Source organism: Ipomoea nil, unplaced genomic scaffold (assembly GCF_001879475.1).
Source record: "Ipomoea nil cultivar Tokyo-kokei standard unplaced genomic scaffold, Asagao_1.1 scaffold0222, whole genome shotgun sequence".
In the NCBI taxonomy this organism is placed as follows: Eukaryota; Viridiplantae; Streptophyta; class Magnoliopsida; order Solanales; family Convolvulaceae; genus Ipomoea; species Ipomoea nil.
Window position 1 is genome coordinate 121,662 of NW_017616650.1, and position 23,206 is coordinate 144,867.

The window sequence follows — 23,206 nt, forward strand, 5'->3', positions numbered from 1 at the left end:
TAAGGTTTTGAAAAACAGATCTGGTTTGACAAAATTCATTCTGACATTTAGGTATCAGCCCCTATTTGTGATAGTCTTAAGTTAATTATTTCTTTTTTATTTAGTAATTTAGTAACATTTATAATAATAAGGTTTTGAAAAACAGATCTGGTTTTTTTTTTTTTTTTTTTAATCGAAATATCAAGTAAAAAATGTTGCTTTAAGCGTAACACTAATGTTTAGCATTTTGAATTAAAAACATAATGAAAATTGGTACCCATTGCAATTTTTGACATAATAAAATGACTAAAGTGATCAAATCTAGAACAAAAAATGGAATTAACTCTAGTTTTAAGTTAATTGGATTAACTAATATTAGTAACTAAATTTCATAAACAATTTTTTTTAAAAAAAATCCCAGTAATAGAGATACTTGCATCATAAATTTCTTTGGGTTCATTTAGAAAGCCGCAGAAAAATGAGTCACTTTAATTTCAAGAAAATATGCATTTTCCTATGTTTGATTGCATTATGAAAAACTATCTTCTTTTTTTCGTGTCCATGAATTAATTAATTTAACATTTAAAAAAATAAATAAATAAAAAGAAGAGGGGAGAGCTGAGAAAATTACATTTGTGATAGTCTTAACTCTTTAAGTTAATTATTTCTTTTTTGTTTAGTAATTTAGTAACATTTATAATAATTTGGCTTTGAAAAACGAGATATTGTTTTTTTTTTTTTTTCTAATCAAAATATCAAGTCAAAAATGTTGTTTTAAGCGTAACACTAATGTTTAGCATTTTGGATTAAAAACATAATGTAATTTTTTAACAAATTTGACATGATAAAATGGCTATCAAATTTATGTTAAACTTTTTATTAAAATACTTTTTTTTTTTTTAAAAAAAAAAAAAAGGAGAAGAAGGAGGAGGAGAGGAGTACGTACAAAGGAGGAGGAGAAGAGAAGGAGAATGAGGGGAAGAGGGAAGAAGATTTATATATGATATTAGTTTTAAGAGTTAATTCTATTTTTGTCTTAGATTTATAGGTGCCAATCTATTTTTAGTCTTTTTTTTTTTTATTAGTACATGTACATTTAGTCATAGTATTATTGTTGCATGACCATTTTTGGTCCTCCTCCAACAAAATTATTAAAATATCGATAAATACAAAGACATTTCAATCTTTTTTAAATAAAATAAGTCACTATATTTGTTTTATGTTTATTTTTTTTAAAAAAATACATCCATAATTGAAGAATGAAATTAAATGTCATTGTATTTAATGAAATTTAATGTCATGAGGATAGAAATCACAATTACCATTTCATAAGAAACAAAATTAAACAATTGTACATATAATTTTGAGATGTTTCAAACCTGCAAACCTCTACCATCCTCCCACTCTTCAATTTCTTTAATTTAGAATTTAAGAACTGAGCTCATAAGTTCTTATAGAAAATGTTGTACTGTATATATTATTATATGGTACTCTGTACAAGATTACAAAAATAAAAAAATTCAATGCCCATCGTCTTCTATTCTATAGGTTGGATTCCCCACTCTAAGGGACCCCTCACACCGTATGTAGTTCGTCTGCACTATAAAAAGATACAAATCACGATAATTCAATGACTCAATCAGCATGTAGGGCTAATTGCACCCAAATACTGTCAACACTGAACAAGCAAGTCCGTATCTTCTATTCTGTTCTATTTAATATGCACCCACAATCCCTTGCTGGGTACGCCACGGTGCACAACAAAGATCAAGTAATAGCCTGGTGGTGCAAGCTTGCCAGAGGACGGCGCCACGGCGGAGATGGTATCCTTGGCCACAGAGGTGAGTCCCAAAATCAGCATCCTTTGGCCCTCAGAGTACCCGTGAGTGGTGAAAGGCGGCGGATACATGGTAACCTTAATACTAGACATGTCCGCCGCATCATCTAGCTTGAAATGGATATTGAAATTCTTTCCATAAACCAATTCCGTTTGGGAAAGCTTCTCCACGATCTGCGGCCGGAACTTTTGCAGTGCGGGGGCTAAGTACGGCGGCGAGAATTTCTCGACGCGCATGTCGGTTGGGTATTTGGCTTTCATATCGTAGGAATCGTGGGTGTTACTTCCCGCTACTAAGATCTTAGCGTCGGGCAAAACCGCAGAAGTGGAATGGTACATTCTGGCAATTTTTGTTGGTGTCAACTCAGTAAACCTTTCCCCTTTCGGTTTATCCGGGCTGTAAAGCACCGGAGTGAAATTTGGTTCCTCCGCCGCGTCCCAACCAGAGGTCCCGGTTTTCGCGCCATTAATTATGAGGACATTCCCATCGGGGAGAATCAACATATCTCCCATAACCCTCCCCGACGGCATCTCCTCAATTTCCCACTTGGCCCCTTCCTGATTCGCAACAATCCTGCCGCAATCCTTTAACGCCGGCGGAAATTGCCTCGGCGGATGCTCCGTGACCTTGAAGGCTTCGTGTGTATTGCCGCCGCAAACCAAAACCTCCGCCTTCACAAAATCATTCGCTTTGGTGAGTTTGAGAGGAAGAAGCGCGGATTGCCCCGAGGCCGGGTAGTTCCGGGACCCCCCTGGCAGCTTAGGAAGCTCCCGAATCGTCTTTCCGGTTCTAGGGTTGAAAATAATGGAGCGATCGTTGGCGAAGAGGAAGACATTGCCGTCGGGGAGGAGGTACACAAATGGATACAAATTATTCTCCAGAAAGCCGTCGGTGGTTTCCTCGAGCAGCCGAAGCGGAAATTGTTTGTTCGGGAATTTAAGCTGATCTGGTGGGACAATTTCATAGTTGTGAGATTTTCTTCCTCCCACCACGATAAAATCACCATTTTCCAAGACTTGTTGAGAAGCATACCTGCCAGTTCAGTTCAACGTAGTAAATTAAATTAATTATTATAAGATCAGAATTTGAAAATAATAATGCTTACCATCTGTTTGCAGAAAGTCCAACATCTTCCTTGAAATCGCATAAATCACAGGGTTCCAGGATTCTAATTCCTCGAAAACCTTTGTCGTAGCCTCCGGTGCTTATCAATTTTCCGGTGCTCGACAGCCCTCCCGACGAGCACCATGTATTCAGGCTCAACTAAACATATATGCATAAAAACAATATAATTAATTAATTAATGAAATAAATTGTACCCAGGCCAGGCCAGTATTATATATATACCTTGAGTGTCTTGACAACTTTAGCGGTGTCGAGATCATAGGTAACGCCATGAGCCCAGCAGTCTTCACGGCCCTTATCATCTTTTCTGCACCACTTAGGATTCTGCATCAGTGCGGAGCGACCAAGATTAATGGCGTCATACCAGACAACCCTGTTGTTTGTCATCAACTGCATGTGCATGGCGGAAACACCCACGTTTTCAGTTACAGTTTGCCAGCTCGAGGCTGAAGGATTCATCTCCAAATCTGGTTTCCCATAGGCGCTGCAAACAAACAATACAAGAACATAATAATAAGCTACTGTTATTGACGCCATTGGAGAAACTCGATCTTTTATTTATCTAGCTTCTCCAATGGACTAATTCTTTTTATTTATTTCTCGATGTTCGATGTTCGATGTTCGATGTTCGATGTTCTTCGTCCTGCCTACCTCTTCACATATATATACTTGCATTATTGCGCTACTCAGATTCAAATGCCTACAATTATGGATATCCACTATTATTATATACAAACAAACTACCTAGCTCTTGCCTCATGCCCATCAAATTTTATTTTCTCAGCTCTCCCCTCCCCTCCCCTCTTCTTTTTATTTTATGAAAATGTTAAGTTAATTAATTCATGGACAATTTTACATAATGCAATCAAACATTAGAAAGGAAAATGCATGTTTTTCTGGAAATTAAAATAACTTATTTTTCAGAAGTTATTTTTCTGGCGTCAGAAGCCATTTTTCTATCGCTTTCTAAATGAACCCAAAGAAATTTATGATGTAAGTATCTCTATCATATATTAACGGACTTTCAATTAGTTTATTTTGCTTTAAATTCAGACTCTTATATTTCTGCTTTTGGTTTAGTTATTGTTGATGTAAAGGAATTGTCATCCAGTGTTCATGGTGTTAATTTCTCCTGTGTTAAGCGATCTGCGAATCGTGCTACCCACATTGGTGCTCGGGAAGCCGTTTCTGAGTTAGGTTGAGGGGAATGGTTTGACATTCCACCTCATTTTCTTGTTGATTGTCTTAGCTTGCTTATGATTTAATGAATTAAGTCTTTTTAATTTATCTCAAAAAAAAAAAAAAATTGGTCATGCAACAATAATACTAGGACTAAATGTGCATGTTCTAACAAATAAAAAAAGAAACTAAAAATGGACCGTCACCTATAAATTTAAGACAAAAATAGAATTAACTCTTAAAACTAATATCATATATAAATCTTCTTTCCTCATCCTCTCATTCTCCTTCTCTTCTCCTCCTCCTCCTTTTTTTCTTTTTTTTTTTATTTTTATTTTTATTTTTTTTTAAAGGTATTTTAATAAAAAGTTTAACATAAATTTGATCACTTTAGCCATTTTATCATGTCAAAAATTGCTAAAAAATTACATTATGTTTTTAATCCAAAATGCTAAACATTAGTGTTATGGTTAAAGCAACATTTTTGACTTGATATTTTGATTAAAAAAAAACATATCTCTTTTTTCAAAGCCTTATTATTATAAATGTTATTTTATTTTATTTTATTAAAATGTTAAGTTAATTAATTCATAGACACGGAAAAAAAAAAACAATTTTACATAATGCAATCAAACATTAGAAAGGAAAATGCATGTTTTCTGAAAATTAAAATAACTTATTTTCCAGAAGTCATTTTTCTGCCGCCAGAAGTCATTTTTCTGCGGCTTTCTAAATGAACCCAAAGAAATTTATGATGCAAGTATCTCTCTTACTAGGATTTTTTTTAAAAAAAATAGTTTATGAAATTTAGTTACTAATATTAGTTAATCCAATTAAGTTAAAACTAGAGTTTTTTTGAAAAACCAGGAAACCATATTCATTACTCATCCAATAAACCGGAGATACAAACTGGAGGTACAATCGACCACACAGTCGAGTCAGTCGAAGAATCAGTCGCTCGTGCAAGAGCATGGGCTACATGATTCGCTGATCTCTTGACATGGCGAACCATAACGTTCCCAATGTCGTTAGCAATCATAACGCATTGCTTCACAATAAAATCAACATACGGAAAATCCAAATTACAAGAATTAAACGCATTACAAAAAAGTAAACAGTCGGTCTCAACAATTAAGCGGTCGTACCCAACATCACGTAACCAAGTGAGAGCTTCCTTCACCGCACATGCTTCCGCCATCAGAGGCTCTCAACTGCAAACCAGCCGGCCATTTTTTGCTGCCGCGAAACGTCCTCCGTGATCTTGAAGAACCGCCCTGTATCCCACGTAGTCGGACATAATCGCTGCGTCAACATTGCATTTAATCCACTACCGTGGTGGTGGTTCCCAGCTAACCTATCTATCCTCAAGCTGTACTCCGCCTGTTGCCGGTTTGTAAGCTTCCTTCCAAGTCGCCAGCAGCCGGGTAACGTGATTTTGCATCATCGTTATATCCCATTGCTTGTTTCTCCAAACTTGGTCGTTTCTCATATCACTGCAGCCATATGTACCACAGTTTCACGGCAAGCATTGGCTAGCTTGTTTTCCAGGAAAGTTTGGATGTCCGCCCCTTGCATCACGTCGTCCTTGCCCCACACACGTTTCGCGATCCAGCAATCGCCCAACAGGTGTTCAGCTGTTTCCGAGCAATGACCGCATAAAGGGCAACCTCCCCCAATCCAAACACCTTTAGTCTTTAAATTTTCACGGACCGGCAAAATGTCGCGGGCGCATCGCCAAAGCAGATTACGCACCTTCGACGGAACCGGTAAGCTCCATAATTTTCCCCAAGCAGCAAAATCCCCAGGTATTGGCAATGCACCTACGGAAGTCAGATTCCTGTATCCATGCTTGACGGAATACGCCCCATGAATGTCCCCCAACCACCGCCAGGAATCCGGCAAATGGGGAGAAATAGGTGTAGCCAGAATCTTAAGCACATCGGCTTCCTCAAATAGATCAGTGATAATGTCCACATCCCATTGTCCCTGCGTGTTCATGAGGCCGCTAACCTTAGCCTCTCGTAGAGTGTCCGGAGGTGGCGTATTAAGAGTGGTGTGCGACGAGTCGGCTAACCAAGGTAGACCCCAGATTTTTGTGGTCTTGCCGTCGCCAATACAGCATGCTAATCCACCATGCAACACAGTTTGGCCTGCCATAATACTCCGCCACAAATAACTCGGATTTTTCCCTATACTAGCATCGAGGAACTCGCACTTAGGATAGTATTTTGCTTTCATAAGCCGGCTAACCAGCGAATTCGGAGTAGTCAACAAGCGCCAACCTTGTTTAGCAAGCAAAGCAATATTGAATTCGTGCAAACGCCGAAATCCCAGTCCACCCCGACATTTTGGCGCACTTAATCGTGCCCAACTCATCCAATGCACCCCTTTACCATTCGTCGCTCCTCCACCCCACCAGAACCGATTGAACAGCTTCTCAATTTTATCACACAGATGGCCTGGGATTAAGAAAATAGACATAGTAAAAATAGGGAGAGCCTACGCCACACTCTTGAGCATAACTTCTTTACCTGCTTTAGATAGAAATCTGTGTTGCCAGGAACCTAGACGTTCCCGGACCTTCTCCTCTATATAACGAAAAGTCGCAGATTTATTGCGCCCAAGGACTGACGGAAGTCCTAAATAGCGCCCGAAGTCCACCGTCTTCCGGACCCCCAGACAATCAGAAACCATAGTTCGCACCTCATTCCCAGTATTTGCGCTAAACATTATGCTGGATTTGTCGTAATTAACAAGCTGCCCTGATGCTGCACAGTAATTATGGAGGCACGTCTTGACTGATTGAGCTTCACCACTTGTAGCCCTGAAAAACAGCAGACTATCGTCCGCGAAAAATAAATGTGTCACGGCTGGAGCCCCCCGCGCAATTTGAACCCCATGGATGTCACCACATCCCTCGGCCTGTTGCAACAGCACAGACAGGCCCTCGGCACAGATGATGAATAGATACGGAGATAGCGGGTCCCCTTGGCGAATGCCTCGGGTCGGACACATTGATCCCACCCCATCCCCATTAATTTGAATAGTATACCTGACCGTGGTGACACAATACAGCAGCAATTCAGTCCACTTCTGATTAAAACCGAGTGCATTCAGCATCCCTTTCAAATAGTTCCATTCCATCCGATCGTACGCTTTGGCCATATCAAGCTTCAAGGCCGCCCAACCCATCACTCCCTTCATCTTTCGCCGTAGAAAATGTCCCACCTCCCCGGCAATAATGATATTATCCGTAAGTAATCTGTTAGGAACAAAGGCGCTCTAAGACTGGGATACCACTGTGTCCAACACTCCTTTAAGTCTGTTTGCCAAAACTTTCGCAATGACTTTATAAGCCACATTGCACAGTGCAATTGGCCTAAGATCGGTTACCTTTTATGGAACTTTCTTCTTCGGGATTAAAACGATGTTAGACTCATTTAGCCCCGCAGGGAAAGAGCCTGCATCAATACACTTTAAAACGAACATGGAGAGATCGTGGCCTAACACTAGCCAGAAATGCTGAAGAAAGCAGGCGTCATTCCATCTGGTCCCGGGGCTTTCTCTGGGGCCATGGAAAAAAGAGCAGCCTTAACATTGGCCACCGTGAAAGGCTGCTGCAAGGTCACGTTCATCTCCTCGGAGATTCGTGGATGAACTCGATCTAACAAATGGGTCTCAGTAGACTCAGATTGAAAAATGAAATTGTAATACCTGAGCACCTCGGTATTCAAATTTGTGCCTTCCTGCCACACTCCATGTTCATCCTTCAATCTTGACAACGTATTCCGCCGTTTCCTGAAGGAGGCCATTCTGTGGAAGTACTTGGTATTGGAGTCCCCATGTTTAAGCCACAGCTGTTTGGAACGCTGTTTCCAAAAAAGCTCTTCCTGATCCATGAGTGAATTTAGTTCTTGTTCAGCCTCCAAATAATAGTGAACATCGGCTTGGACCCTACTCTCACGGAGCAGTTCTAATTTTCGACGAAGCATAGTGATGCGCCTGCCGAACTTACGTCTGTACTCCCCTCCCCAGCGACTCAACTGATGCGCGCACAATGTTAGACGTTGCTGGAAATCAGAACCAACGGACTGCCTCCACGCCATATCGACTACCTTACCACACCCCTCCTCCAAAAGCCATGCTGACTCGAATCTGAAGGCCTTTGCAGATTGCCCTATCGGTCGAGGATCAAGATCCAAAAAGATGGCATTGTGATCCGACTCGAACGTGAGGAGATTATGAACTTCCACCCCATCATACAAATCCATCCACTCGATTGATGCAACTGCTCTGTCTAACCTCTCTTCGACCCAGCTGCTAGTCCCCCGCCCGCGTTCCCATGTGAAACGTGAGCCCAACATCCCCAAGTCAACCAAAGAACATTCGTTTAGCGCTGAACTAAAACCATCGATCAAGGCTTCTGACTGCAAATGTGGACCGCGCTTCTCAGATTGGCATAAGATGTCATTAAAATCGCCAATGACTATCCAAGGAAGATCTGATTGATCCCGCAACTGCCGCAACAAATCCCAATTCTCATGCCATTTTGACTGATCTGAATTTCCGTAAAAGCACGTGAGCCTCCACATTGGTTTATCCGGTAAAGTCACCTCCACATCAATGTGGTGTTCGGAGAGACTCAACAGATTCGTCATGTCAGAATCCCGCCATAGCAACGCCAATCCCCCACCTCTACCCACCCGATCAACGCTCAACATCCCCTCAAAACCCAACTGTACTCTCAGACTCTCAATCTTACTTGTAACCGACAAATTAAAGTTTCAATCAAAAAAATAAAACTGGGTCGCGTATGGGCTACCATGCCCATAAGCTTGCGAACTGTCCGGGTGCCACCCAAACCCCGGCAGTTCCAGCTTAAAACACTCATTGAGACGGGCAGGACTGAGTCTCCAGTCCCGCCATTGTGAATGTTCTTGCATGCTCCTCCATCACCACATCCCTCCCCATCTCCTCCCCGACCTCCGCTTCCCCCTCCCTCCGCCTCTTTAACTCCCCCTGCAAACCACTCCCCTCATCCACCACTGCCAGAGCCACAGATGGTGAGATACCCCTAGTTGGCACAACCGCCGCCTTGGTTCTCGACGGTAATAGCCACCGTGCGCCCACCGGCTTGACCTGCCGACGCGACCCTGCCTTCAACCATGCACCAAACGGAAAAGCCTCCGGCTCTATTCCCTCCTCGTAAACCTTCTTACAGAACTTCTCTGTATGTCCCAAAATTCCACAACAGAAGCAAAACAGAGTCAATCTTTCATACCTGAACGTGATCCATTGGATCGTTCCATCCCTGCGAATCAGTTTCATCCTTCGTTTAAGCGGGAGATTCACGTCCAGCAAGACACGAATCCTAATGAAGCTTCGCCATGTGCCTCCAAAATTGTTGGGATCCAACGCCACAAACTTGCCCACATGATCCCCGATCTTTGCGACAAACTCCTGCGAAGCGTAGATCGCCGGTAACCCGTGAACCTGGACCCAGAAGGGGATAGTGTTCAGCTCCACTTCCTCCGACCTCATCCCCGGCTTGATCTGCGCGCAAACCAACAAATTATTCTCGTACGACCACGGACCGTCGTCGAGAACATGGCGCATGTCTTTCGGATGTGGAAAGTGAAAGAGAAACAGATTTTCATCCAGAAGGTCGACATGCATGCCCATAACTGGCCTCCAAACAGACGCCAATACTTGCTGCATATGCTCAAATTTGATTGGCCGATCGGTGAGGAAGCGTCCGACCAATTCCCATTGTGATGTACCCGCATCAACAACCTGGGTGTCCGGCGCTGGCAGACCACCAGTCTCTTCATCAGCCAGAGAGAGATCCGCCCACTTATCTTCGATCAAACCAATAGATGGGGTCGATCGCGCATCCATCATGCCCGAATCACAGTACACAAAACACAACCAAAGGATAAAATAAATCACAGATCGCACAACGTAGCTATCGCTGATCGATCGTTTATCATGCAGATGTCTAACCCACAACGCCATTTAAACAGAGCCCTAGATACACTAGGGAGAAACTCCCCTAGGCACGACTAGGAGAGAGATCCACGTTCGGAGAGCACGATCGGAGACGATTTCCGTCAGAGATCGTGAACGGAGTGCATGCGAGAAGTGCGGAGCTTTTTTGCAGTTAAAACTAGAGTTAATTCTATTTTTTGTCATAGATTTATAGATGGCTTGACAATCGGTTTTAAGTCCTTTTTTATTAAAACATCCACTTTTGGTCCTAGTATTATTGTGGTATAACCATTTTTTTTTTACTTTATCAACAAAACTAATATCATGTATTGAAGCTTTAATTTCATGTAATAATGCTAGTTTTTTCTCTCTCTAGAGATGGACCCTCTCTCCGCTCTCCATTCGTCGTCAACTACCCACCGACCGCCGGAGGACCAAGATCCCCCTTGCCGCAGCACCAAAAAAACCAAACGTGACGCTTTCGTTCTCGACTTCTCATCACCATCGCTAGCTGCTTCGAGTTCACCACGCGTGGAGCTACCCCCGCCGGGACAAGCGACCCCTAACCTTCAAGAAACAGAGTCTTGGGAAACTCCGCCCTCGACCTTCACGCCCACTGCGACAGGTCCTTGGGCGCAGAGAACCAGGGCACCGGCGACGACATTTACTGTAGCACCAGAGGACGACAAGGCCGACGACGATACAGACGTCGACTGCCCAGTAGTGGTGATATCCGCGGAAGAGAAGGAGTGGATCAGACGCCCCTGGCGGCGATCCCTCATCATTCAACTACTTGGCAGAAGAATTGGTTATGCGTATCTACTCCAACGCCTTAGATCGATGTGGAAACCGGAGGGTCCGATGGATCTTATATCTCTAAACCACGACTACTTCATCGCAAAATTCGAAACGCTTCGCAACTACGAATTCGCCAAATTCGAGGGACCATGGGTAATTTTCGATCACTACCTCTTCGTACAGGAATGGAAACCCAATTTTGATCCCCAGGAAGACAAACCTGAGAAACTCCTGGTATGGGTCCGTCATCCATCTATCTCAGTTGAGCACTATGATGAGGAAATCCTGAAAAAGATAGCTCAGAAAATAGGGCGGCCGGTCAAAGTCGACCCTACAACTAGTCTCGTGTCAAAAGGCAACTTCGCACGAATCTGCGTAGAGGTTGATGTTTCAAGACCACTGCGCGCAAAGTTTTCGTTGGAAGACAAAGTGCATCCAGTTGAGTACGAAGGTATGCACCTTGTCTGTTTTGGTTGTGGACTATATGGCCATCGCCTCGACCAATGCGGTAAATCCACCAACCCAGCCCCATCCTCCGATAACGCTTCGAACAATACAGCCCAAAAAGATGATCAAGCAGCTCCCCTATTGGAACCAGAGAAAAGGCCAATTTTAACAGATAAGTATGGTCCATGGATGATTGCGACGCGTAGAAATCGAAGAGGTCCCAAGAAACCTGATTAGCGTCCCACCCGTGCTAACAATGCTACGGCGGACCAACCCCAGGGATTCCCTAAAGACAACACAGTTCAACAAACCAACTCCCGAAACCATTCTCAATTTACACCACTTGCCAACCTTGGTAACGAGGAGATAGATCCAGAGTTGGCTTATCAAATGGCTTCAACATCCAGTGCTGCCCCGACCATTCAGCCTCAAGTCGAGGGCACTAGTGTACAAATCCAGGCACCCTATTTCCCTCCAGCCGCAGGGCATCCACTTAGTGAGTCTCTCCCTAATTTGAGACCCCTAAGGCAACCTCTAGCCAGTTCCATTAGGAGCTCTGGTAGCAGAGGGGGCACCCCTAGGCATGCGGCGGCAGAACAGGAACATATCGTAGTCCGCGGCTATGACAAGGGCAAGGCTATAGCCACAACGGTGGTACACCACTCTGACGATCCCATGTTGGCAGATTTGGAGAACCCAATTCCTCCAGAGAAGCCTCCGGATCCAACTCAAGGTCCTGATCCACCAGATGCGGCTATGCTCGACTCAGGTGACCCTGTAAATGGTTCTACTTTGAACGCCTCTAATGGTGACCATTCTATGCGCTCCTGAGCGCCCTCTCTCCCTTCTGTATTTATTCATGAATATTATCACTTGGAATTATCAAGGAGCGGTGTCCCAATCCTTCCACCGCTCTCTTAAATATCTAATTCAGGTTTTTTCCCCGTCGATTTTGTGCCTTTTTGAGCCTAAAGTTTCAGGTTTCCAAGCGAACTCCATATGCTCAAACTTTGGATTTAATGATTGGCTTAGGATCGAGGTAGTGGGCTTCTCGGGTGGAATATGGATATTCTGGAACAATAACTGCTCTTTGGATATTTGCTACACTCATCCCCAATTTGTACTGATGCAGGTGCACGAAGCTTACTCTCCACAATGGTCTTTTGCTGCCGTATATGGTATCCCAAACATAACCCTGAGAAGAAAGCTCTTCAACGAATTAACAAGACTCAATATGAACATTCGAGGCCCTTGGCTAGTTGCAGGCGACTTCAACTCTGTATGTAGTCCCGACGAAACTAGTAACCCTGATAATTGGCAAAACACTCGCTGTGCAGATTTTACCGATTGGATTTTCAATGAGGGCCTCGTGGATCTGGGTTTCTCAGGCGCCAAATTCACGTGGATGAGAGGACTTAATCAACAAACCTTTAAAGGTGCAAGGCTTGACCGTGGACTATGTAGTGTGGACTGGAAGACTGCATTTGCAGACTCACTAGTTGAACATCTGCCCATGCTAAGCTCAGACCATTCCCCCATACTAATAAAGACTTCATCGTCGCCTTCGTTCCCCAGGCTGAGGCCCTTCAGATTTAACATGGCATGGTCTTCCCACCAGCTGTTCCAGCCCTTTGTTCATGATAAGTGCATTTATGTCCATATTTTTACCCCTTGTATAGACATATTTTGAGTGACAAACACTTTGATTTTATGCAAAGAAGTGCCTTAATTCCTTTGTTTATACCTTTTGATGCATAAATTGTAGAGTGCAGGCAATTGTATGCTTTTGAGGTATTTTGGATGAAATTGGAGTCAATGAGAGCCAAATATGAAGCTATGGAGATGGATGCAACACTTCCAAAGGAGTCTAGGGTGGTTCTTTCAATGGTCTTGGTCATGTGGGCAAACCAAAGCAAAAGAGAAGCAAGCGACCATGCAATTGCAATTCCCGACCTGCACATCGACGTCATGGTTTTTGGACCATATCTCAAGCTTAAAACATCCAATGTACATGATTATTGTCCCATTGCAAAGAAGACTCAAAGGACTACAACTCATATTCAGACATCAAAGCCTAAAAAGGAAGCCACAGTGGTCAAAATCATCCTTGAAGTTGAAGTTCCGAACTTACAGATTTCACCCGAAACTGGCCACTGTTTGGTAATTTGATCATATCTCGGCCTAGGATTGTCCAAATTAAGTGATTCTTGCGCCATTTAAAAGAAGGCTCGAAGAGATACAACTTTTATGAAGACATCGAAGCCTAATTCTGAGCATAAAGTGGTCAAAATCAGCCTACAAGTCGGAGTTGCGTTGCAGAGAAGCACTCGACGCGTCGAGCCCCCCGCCTCTGCTCCTTTTTAGCTGAGTTTTCACTCATTTCTACTTGGTTTTGAACCCCATTCGAACCCTAACTATTTTCTACTCTTTCCTTTCATATTTTAGTGTTAGATTAGGGGTAGATTTAGGTTCTTTTTCATATTTCAAGCTTATAATCAAGGATTCAACACTTGGATTCCAACATTTCAAGATTCTACCATCCAATTTCTTTAGAGAAGTTTTCCTTCCTTTTATCTCTTTATCTTGCAATGTTTATGCTTTACACTTATGCTTTTGTGTTCTTTATGCTATTTAATCATGAGTAGTTAGTTTATGGGCTTGAGTTAGGGTTGTATTATCTATCTTGATGTTTGATTTGTGATTATTGCAAAAAAGGGGAAGAATTCCAACCTAGGGTTCATGTGTTTGTGAAGGTTTTGTATTTATATCTAGTTAATGTTTGATGTACACATTCATTAGCTTGTTTTTGGAGGATTCCTTGCCTCAACAAGAGTTGGGTGATGAATCCAAGCCACCCCTTGCATAGACCCGATTTCTTCCTACGAAAATAGGGGAAATTGGGGGCTTTAGATGCTATGTGTGCTTAATGTACTTGGAATTGATTCACCATGAAAGTGGGGCAATTCCTTGTTCTAATCCTTGTTTATTAATCATGAGAATGGTTCGTAGACTAGGATACCTACGTGCATTCCCGCTTGATTCCTTGGTTACTTGTTCAGTTGTTCTCCCTAATCCCTTAGGTTGTTAAAGCATCTTGATGATAATGCTCCCTAGCTTGAGTCCTATTTCTTTATTTTGTGTTTATCTTTGTGTATATGTGTTAGTATTATCATTTCCTTAAACTTGAAGTTTGCTTAGCTTCTTGTTGATTTCCTTATGCTAGTGTCTAGTTCATTGTGATTGCATATTGCGTGCCATATCCCCCAATCCCCTGAGGACGACATAACACACCCTAGCTCACATCTTATTTTTGCTACACATCAGTTCACTAGTCTTGGAACAAGGAGATTAGCCTTGACCGGAACAAAACTCTCATGGCCCAAGCCCTCACAACCTGGAACAAAGATGTCTTTGGTAACATCTTTCAAAGGAAGAAAAAAGCCTTGGCCTGACTAGGTGGTGTCCAACGCAGACTGGCCGATAATTGCAGACCTGAGTTGCTTAAACTCGATCGCAATCTCCGTAAGGAATTAGAAGAGATACTCCATCAAGAAGAGCTCCTTTGGTTCCAGAGATCTAGAGAGGAATGGATAGTTTCCGGAGACCGCAACACACATTTCTATCATGTGGCTACCTCCGTAAAAAACAGTTCCCTAAAGGTTAAGAGGCTCAGAGACGACTCGGGAATTTGGATCACTGACGAGACTGCGTTACGTGATCACATCCGCCGCTATTTTGGAGATCTTTTCACCACGGATCAATCGCACTCTGCTACCTTACCTCGAGGGCGCTATCCCATCATACATGAAGATGTTTGGCGCGAGGTCAACAAGACATTCTCCCTAGAGGAAATTAAGCAGGCCCTCTTCGACATGTCCCCCTGCAAAGCCCCCGGCCCCGATGGCTTTAGTGCCGGTTCCTACCAGCAAGCTTGGCAGACAGTAGGAGACTCCATCATCGCTTATGCTAAAGAGTTCTTTGAAAATGGCATCCTCACGGAAGGAAGTAATGACACAGTTATTACCTTAATTCCCAAAACCTCAAATCCGGAAACAGTGAGACAACTTCGTCCAATAGGCTTCTGTAATGTGACATACAAAGTCCTTACCAAGGCTATGACCTCAAGATTGAAAGACATCTTGCAGAAACTAGTCGGCCAATACCAAACCAGCTTCGTACCCGGTAGACAAATAACTGATAACATCCTTGTCTATCAAGAGGTTTTGAGCTCAATTAAGTAAAAAAAAAAAGGAACTGTTGGATGGATGATATGGAAGATTGACTTAGAAAAAGCTTATGACCGCCTATCATGGGACTTCATCCAAGATACATTGGAGGACATAGGATTTAACGAGGCTTGGAGAAGGAACATCCTTGCATGCGTTCACTCGCCTTGGTTCTCAATAAACTGGGATGGAGAACTCTCAGACTGGTTCAATCCTGGCCGCGACATTTGACAGGGAGACCCCATTTCCCCCCTTCTTTTTGTTTTCTGTATGGAAAGATTAAGCCACCTAATCGAACAAACTGTGGTTGCAGGTCAATGGAAAGGAGTCAAACTGTCTAGACAAGGCCCACTCATCTCTCATCTTCTATTTGCGGATGACATGGTCCTATTCGGCGAAGCCTCGATCGCACAAGCTGATACTATGATGAAATGCCTTGACTTGTTCTACAAATCTTCTGGTGAACGCATTAATATCCTCAAGTCATCTATTTTTTTCCACTAATTCCCATTCGACTGTGCAGCAAGCTGTGCTCCAAAGGACCGGCATCCCCAGAGTAGACGACATGGGAAAATACTTAGGCGTTCCCTCTATTCACGGCCGACTTAAGAAGGATTCCTTTGCAGGCATGATCGACAAAATGCGCAACTGTTTAGCTGGCTGGAAATCCAAATCCCTCTCGCTAGCCGGAAGACATGTGCTCGTCCAATCAGTTCTCTCTACGATCCCCTTCTATACCATGCAGACTACCCTTATTCCAAAAGGCGTGATCTCATCAATGGAACGTCTAATCCGCAGCTTCCTTTGGGGTGCAAAGGAGGGGGAGAGAAAGTGTAATTTAGTCAATTGGTATACGGTGACAAGCAACAAAGACTTTGGAGGCCTCGGCATCCGTAGATTGGAGGAAATGAACATCTCATTCCTTGCAAAATTAGGATGGAGGCTAATGACTGAAGAGGATTCCTTCTTTGCTAGAGTGTTCAGAACCAAGTACGCTGTACCCATCTCCAATCCTTCACAATGGCGCCCAAAACAGAATATGTTAAATGCTTGGAAATGCATTCTTAAGAGCGTCCCAGCTATTCTAGCAGGCTCCAAACACCTCGTACGCAATGGCAAAGGTACACTCTTTTGGCAGGATATTTGGATAGGTGACCGATCGCTTCGTGATGTAGCTTCACCCCAAATCCCAGACTCAATTTCCCAACTCAAAGTGTCGGATTATTGGTCGAACATTGACGGCTGGAAGTGGGATGACTTTGAAGACTTCCTCCCTTCTGCCATTACAGACGCCATGGCTGCCATACTCATTTGCCCAGACGATCACATGCAGGATCAGATTATCTGGAGTGGTGAAACCTCGGGTTTGTTATCTGTTTCATCAGCCTACAACATCATCACGGAAACCCCAAACGTTACAAACGACCCGACTTGGGGAAAAATATGGAAGCTTAAACTGCCAAGCCGCATCAGAATTTTCCTTTGGTTAGCCAAACACAACAGAGCCATGACAAACACTGTTAGAGCACGAAAAGGCTTCACTTCGAACGACAGATGTTGGGCTTGCCCTAATGAGGCTGAGGACATCGAGCACGTTTTGAGAAAATGCCCGAAGGCTCAGGCAGTGTGGGAGAATATTCTACCTGAGCTTGCCCCGTCACGCAACTCCCTCCCTTTTGCTGAATGGCTTACCCAAGGTCTCACGGACAGTAATGGTGGCAGGTCACCTTCCATTTCTGCTAATCTCTTTGCAACCTCCGTTTGGTGGATTGGGAGATGGAGAAACGAAGCCATCTTCAACAATCAAGAAATCTCCCTAAACTCTAAAATCTCTTGGATCCTCACACAACATAAGGAAATCACCACGGCCTTTGCCAGAGCCTCCCATCCGGTTGGTTCCTCTAACGCAGCAGCCTGGAAACAACTAACCTGGTCCAAACCCCAGGAGAACTATATCAAGATTAATGTAGATGGCAGCATGCACCCGCAGAACTCCATGGCAGGTTGCGGAGGCGTGGCAAGAGACAGCTCTGGCGAATGGATTGGAGGTTTCACTAGCAATATTGGTCGTTATCACCCGCTAATGGCTGAGGTTTGGGCAGTCCTAAGGGAGATTGAACTTGCTAAATCGCTCGACCTCCATCAGGTTATTTTCGAAAGTGACTCCAAAGCTATAGTTGATGGTATCACCACAAATTCACTGGCAAATTCCTTTGTGTGCAACTTCTTGGCAACCTGTAGACGTGAACTGCAAGGCATCAGAGATTGGCGAATAGCTTGGGTGCCTCGAGAGCAGAACGGCACAGCAGATGCCCTCGCTAGAATGGCAATTTCACGTCCCCGTGGAGTCCCTGTCCTTTCCCACCCTCCAGTTGATATTATCCCTTTCTTATATTACGATTGTAATTCCTTCGCCGTTTGGCGCTTTTCCAGCTTGTAAGCAACCTTCTGTACAATACTAGCTTTTATAAATATATGGGTAGCTCCCCTCCTTTGGATTAAATAATAATAATAATAATAATAATAATAATAATAATAATAATAATAACAATAACAATAACAATAACAATAACAATAACAATAACAATAACAATAACAATAACAATAACAATAACAATAATAATAATAATAATAATAATAATAATAATAATAATAATAATAATAATAATAATAATAATAATAATAATAATAATAAGGCAATTGATCCTAATATAATGACATCCAAAGCACCAATATGAACAAAAAAAAAAATCAAAACAAAAATCTAAAATCACTAATCCAAACTTAAAAATCAAATTACCAATAAGATAGAATGATACCCATTTTTAATTAGGGGATGTGATTTTTAATTGAAGGATAATCGAATTCCATAATTGTGTTCTAAAAATTTGTGAACCAAAGACTAGCTATAATTTTGATTATCATTTCTGATGTGTAAACTCATGAACTAAACACATTCTAAATTTATGATCATTTAAGTACGGAAATTGTATTTCTATCTAGTTTTTTTGGAAATTGATACAACCACGTTTTGTGTATGAGAGTATAAGGCCATCCCCAATAGGGGGATTTTGCACAAATTTTAAGAAAAAAATGATGTGTTGGAGGAGAGAGGATAGAGGAGAGGGAGGGATTGAGTTGTTATGTTATTTAGGGGGTTTTGTAAGGGTTTTAGGGGGTTTAGGTTTTTTTTTTTTTTTTTTTTTTTTTTTTTTTTTTTTTTTTTTAAGTTTTTGATTTTATTTTTCCTTTTTTCTTTTTCACCCATTTCTCTTTCCTAATCACACCTACAATATCTCCTCAAAATCCTACCACTATTGAGGATGCCCTAAGAACGTGGGAGAAGTTTCCGATGGGAACCCAATCACTTCTCCTTCCCCACCTAATCATCTACTACCTTCCCATAAATTATGCACTCACCTACTTTAATTTCCCCATAAGTATAATGCGGAGTAATATTCTTCCCAAACTGCTCCCTTCCCAGAAATTTTACTCCTTTTTAAATGACATGAAAGAGAGAGAATACATTTTTTAAGGTTTTTTTTTTATGCTGATGTGTATTGAAATGGGAGAAAGATTGCTAAATTAGAAATAAGAGAGAATTTGCTAATGAGAGAGAAAGCTGCAAAAGTTGCCGAAAAGGACAGCCTGCACAGCTTTTGATGTCTTTTTATTTTTATTATTTTTTTTAATATTATTTTATTATATGTAAAATTGATGATGTGGAAGTGGGACCCATTTTAGAAAGTGAGAAATTTTTTGGGATAAGGATAATCTTATAGGGGAGGTTGTGGGTTCGAGTCTCAGTGGAGGCAATATTGGCTGTTTGTGCTTCATTTGGTTGAGAAAGTGGTTATGCACAGATACTACATTATAATAGAGTCACTAGTATTAAAAAACAAAACAAAAAATTCTTCCCAAACTAAAATTAATGCAAAGTAATATTATTAAGAGTTAATACCTCCAATGGTCTTTTGAGTATTAGCGATTTACCAGTTGTGGTCATCTGAGTTTTAAATGACCTCCAATGGTCCTCCATGTTTTAAAAAATAATCACCCGTGGTCCTTTTAGTACGTCTTGTGGTCATATTAAACTCGAATTTTTTTAAGGATTAGGACCACGAGTGGTTATTTTTTAAAACATGGAGGACCATTAGAGGTCATTTAAAACTCGGATGACCATAGCTGGTAAGTCGCTAATACTCGGAGGACCATTGGAGGTATTAACTCATATTATTAATATTAAGGGGTGTTTGGGTGAAACATAGGAATAAGAATTGTAATTGGAATTAAATATTTAACAATTATAATGGATTTCTACATCTACAATCTATCTATCTACAATTCTAATAAGAGCCAATAATGTTAGGCCCTTAACTGGAACAAAAAAATGTCGGTAGTTTGTTTCTTAAAATGAATGGTTCATATTATTTTGATTTAAGTATTTTTAATGATTTTTCTTATTTACCCTCTATTATATTATTTTCTTCCCTTAAATAACCTAAATTCCGTTAGTATAAACTTTAGTAACGGAATATTTCGTTAACTATTTATTATTTTTAACTTACTCATTAATTTCTATAAGAAAGGTCTTAGGTCAAATCCCATCACAATTGGAGTTGAAATAATTGTTAAACATATACTATGAATATGTAAAATGTATTAAAAAATATATAATATAAAATTTAACATAAACTTTGGTCAAATAATTAGTCCGACTAAATACATAACATTCAAAGTTAAGCATCAAAGATTATAAATCAAGAACTTTAAAAATCATTAGATTTTTATGCATTAAAAAAATTTTAGGTTTTTTTTTCGTTTAATTAATCTTCTTTTGATTATTTAGATCCGAACAAAACTTAATATTTCAATTATATTTTTGCATTATTGGTATGATTTACGTCGTTATGGTATTAATATTTTTTGTATGTATTTTTATAGTGGTACAATTGTACATTACTTTACAAATATTATACTATTATTTTTTTTCTTACATCATTTTCAAACCTGCACAACCTAACAATAAAGTTGTTGATCATAAATACAATTACACATGGACTCTAAAACGGTAGGACCATTTTCCAAAGAATTGACAATGTTGACATCCCACGGGCTCCAATTGAACACGTTTACACATCAGAATTTTATCAATGCATGAAAACTTCAAAAGAAATTTGTAAGTTAATTTTTACTATATAATTATAACAATACCTATTGTAACTATATATTTTGAATTATTTATTATCATCATCTGACAGTAATTGTAACAATTGTGGGATTTTTCTTATTTACCCTCTATTATATTATTTTCTTCCATTAAATAACCTAAATTCCGTTAGTATAAACTTTAGTAACGGAATATTTCGTTAACTATTTATTATTTTTAACTTACTCATTAATTTCTATAAGAAAGGTCTTAGGTCAAATCCCATCACAATTGGAGTTGAAATAATTGTTAAACATATACTATGAATATGTAAAATGTATTAAAAAATATATAATATAAAATTTAACATAAACTTTGGTCAAATAATTAGTCCGACTAAATACATAATATTCAAAGTTAAGCATCAATGATTATAAATCAAGAACTTTAAAAATCATTAGATTTTTATGCATTAAAAAAATTTTAGGTTTTTTTTTTGTTTAATTAATCTTCTTTTGATTATTTAGATCCGAACAAAACTTAATATTTCAATTATATTTTTGCATTATTGGTATGATTTACGTCGTTATGGTATTAATATTTTTTGTATGTATTTTTATAGTGGTACAATTGTACATTACTTTACAAATATTATACTATTATTTTTTTTCTTACATCATTTTCAGACCTGCACAACCTAACAATAAAGTTGTTGATCATAAATACAATTACACATGGACTCTAAAACGGTAGGACCATTTTCCAAAGAATTGACAATGTTGACATCCCACGGGCTCCAATTGAACACGTTTACACATCAGAATTTTATCAATGCATGAAAACTTCAAAAGAAATTTGTAAGTTAATTTTTACTATATCATTATAACAATACCTATTGTAACTATATATTTTGAATTATTTGTTATCATCATCTGACAGTAATTGTAACAATTGTGGTTGACAAACTCTTAAAACAATTTGTCTCAACAATGAATGTAAATTAAAAAAAAATAATAATTTCATTATTGTTGATGAAAAGTATGTACGCCAATTTATTAGTCTTATTAAATTAAATAAATTAGTAGCTACAACAAAAAATAATACATATGTATTTAATTAATTTAGAATTAGATGTCTATAATGCCTTTATTTTTTTTTTTTAAAAAAATATTCATTATAAAAAATTTAAAAAGAGATATAATTTCATTAGTTATATTATCTTTATTTTCTACAATTCAAAGATTCATTACATTCAAATTTATTAATTTATTATATTCACTATATTGTCCATTGTTTTCTTTTTACATTATCTTGTATTTATTAAATATCAAAGTTATAATACAAAATATGTTATATATATTTATTTACCTATTTTATACAAATATAATAAATATTAATATTTTGTTCAATACTTTGACATGATAACCTATGACACACATCTCACATCGCATTAAACATGTAGGGAAAAAACTATCACTACCAAATATCAATAGGTGGTTGTAACTTGTAAGATAAAGAGTTAATAGTACAACTAAGATCCCATCATATACACAACAAGGCAAATCTAAAGTTTCCTACACCATAATCTCATTGCACGACGAATCCATCTATGCTACCACCATTAACCCAATTGCACATGATACACTACCAATAAATAAATAAAAAAGACATGTACTGAAAATGAAGACAATGATAATGCTACCCAAAAGAGAATTAAGAAGATTTAGAGAAATGTAAACCAAAAGTAGTATTTATTTAGACTATCGTTTTTAGATTAAGTATTTAGACTAGCGTTATTACAAAGTTGCAAACATTTATTTTAGTGACAATATAATAAATCTCTCATATATTATCTTGCATTTATATACTTTAAATTACCGATTTAAATAAACAAATTCAATATTTATTTACCTATGCATGAACATCTCCGATATAATATTGCATTGATATACTTTGAAATGCTTATTTAAAAATAATCATTGGCAATTATTCCATTCGCGCAAAGCGCTTAAAAAAACTAGTAAGTATAATAAGTTTTTTTTTTAATACTCATGATTCTTTACAAGATAGTATCTGTTCTATACTTTCTCAAACATTTTCCATATAATAAGTCTTTTTGTTTTTTTGAATGCTAATAAGTCTTTTGTTTAGTCTATTGTAATAGAGTCAATAGTACTAAAAAAAGTCTTTTTGTTTAGTAGTAAATATGAATGAGAATAAAAATAATTAACTAAATAATTATTTATTTATTTATTTAAAATTAAAATAAATAATGAATATAAAAAAAAATATACGAAAAATGTCAAATATGTCATTGAGCAATTGGGTCATTAAATTTAAAAAAAAATGTGCAATCAAACCATTAAACAAGTAAAATATGTGTAATTGATACATTTTTTCATTTTTTTCTCATTAGAATCCGATCATACTGTTTATATATATGATTTGTGCTAAGAATCACTCTTTCCTCTACCGTA

At 39.4% G+C, this 23,206-nt stretch overlaps 2 protein-coding genes and 1 pseudogene across 2 annotated transcripts; 2 read left to right on the forward strand and 1 right to left on the reverse strand.

The window, feature by feature from the left end:
* The window catches only part of LOC109192962, an 83,042-nt pseudogene that overhangs the window by 36,974 nt on the left and 22,862 nt on the right, over positions 1-23,206 (forward strand).
* Positions 1,410-3,567, reverse strand: LOC109192954 (aldehyde oxidase GLOX1-like). Its single transcript, XM_019343677.1, has 3 exons — positions 3,165-3,567; positions 2,923-3,080; positions 1,410-2,849 (listed from the first exon to the last, which is right to left on the reverse strand). The coding sequence occupies exons 1-3, from the start codon at positions 3,477-3,479 to the stop codon at positions 1,691-1,693; spliced, it is 1,632 nt and encodes a 543-aa protein (XP_019199222.1). The 5' UTR covers positions 3,480-3,567; the 3' UTR covers positions 1,410-1,690.
* LOC109193611 lies at positions 12,214-18,020 on the forward strand. Its single transcript, XM_019344485.1, has 4 exons — positions 12,214-12,998; positions 13,127-13,252; positions 14,827-15,574; positions 16,104-18,020. The coding sequence occupies exons 1-4, from the start codon at positions 12,214-12,216 to the stop codon at positions 18,018-18,020; spliced, it is 3,576 nt and encodes a 1,191-aa protein (XP_019200030.1).

What these genes read in the sequence shown, in the direction of transcription:
- LOC109192954 (XM_019343677.1), bottom strand. Translation starts at nt 3,479, where the DNA reads ATGGCGTCAATAACAGTAGCTTATTATTATGTTCTTGTATTGTTTGTT. An exon ending in AAGTTGTCAAGACACTCAAG is followed by an intron (nt 3,081 to 3,164) that starts GTATATATATAA and finishes ATATATGTTTAG; the next exon opens with TTGAGCCTGAATACATGGTG. An exon ending in GGACTTTCTGCAAACAGATG is followed by an intron (nt 2,850 to 2,922) that starts GTAAGCATTATT and finishes CTGAACTGGCAG; the next exon opens with GTATGCTTCTCAACAAGTCT.
- LOC109193611 (XM_019344485.1), top strand. Translation starts at nt 12,214, where the DNA reads ATGAATATTATCACTTGGAATTATCAAGGAGCGGTGTCCCAATCCTTC. An exon ending in CAGCCCTTTGTTCATGATAA is followed by an intron (nt 12,999 to 13,126) that starts GTGCATTTATGT and finishes TGTAGAGTGCAG; the next exon opens with GCAATTGTATGCTTTTGAGG. An exon ending in CTTTCAATGGTCTTGGTCAT is followed by an intron (nt 13,253 to 14,826) that starts GTGGGCAAACCA and finishes TGTCCAACGCAG; the next exon opens with ACTGGCCGATAATTGCAGAC.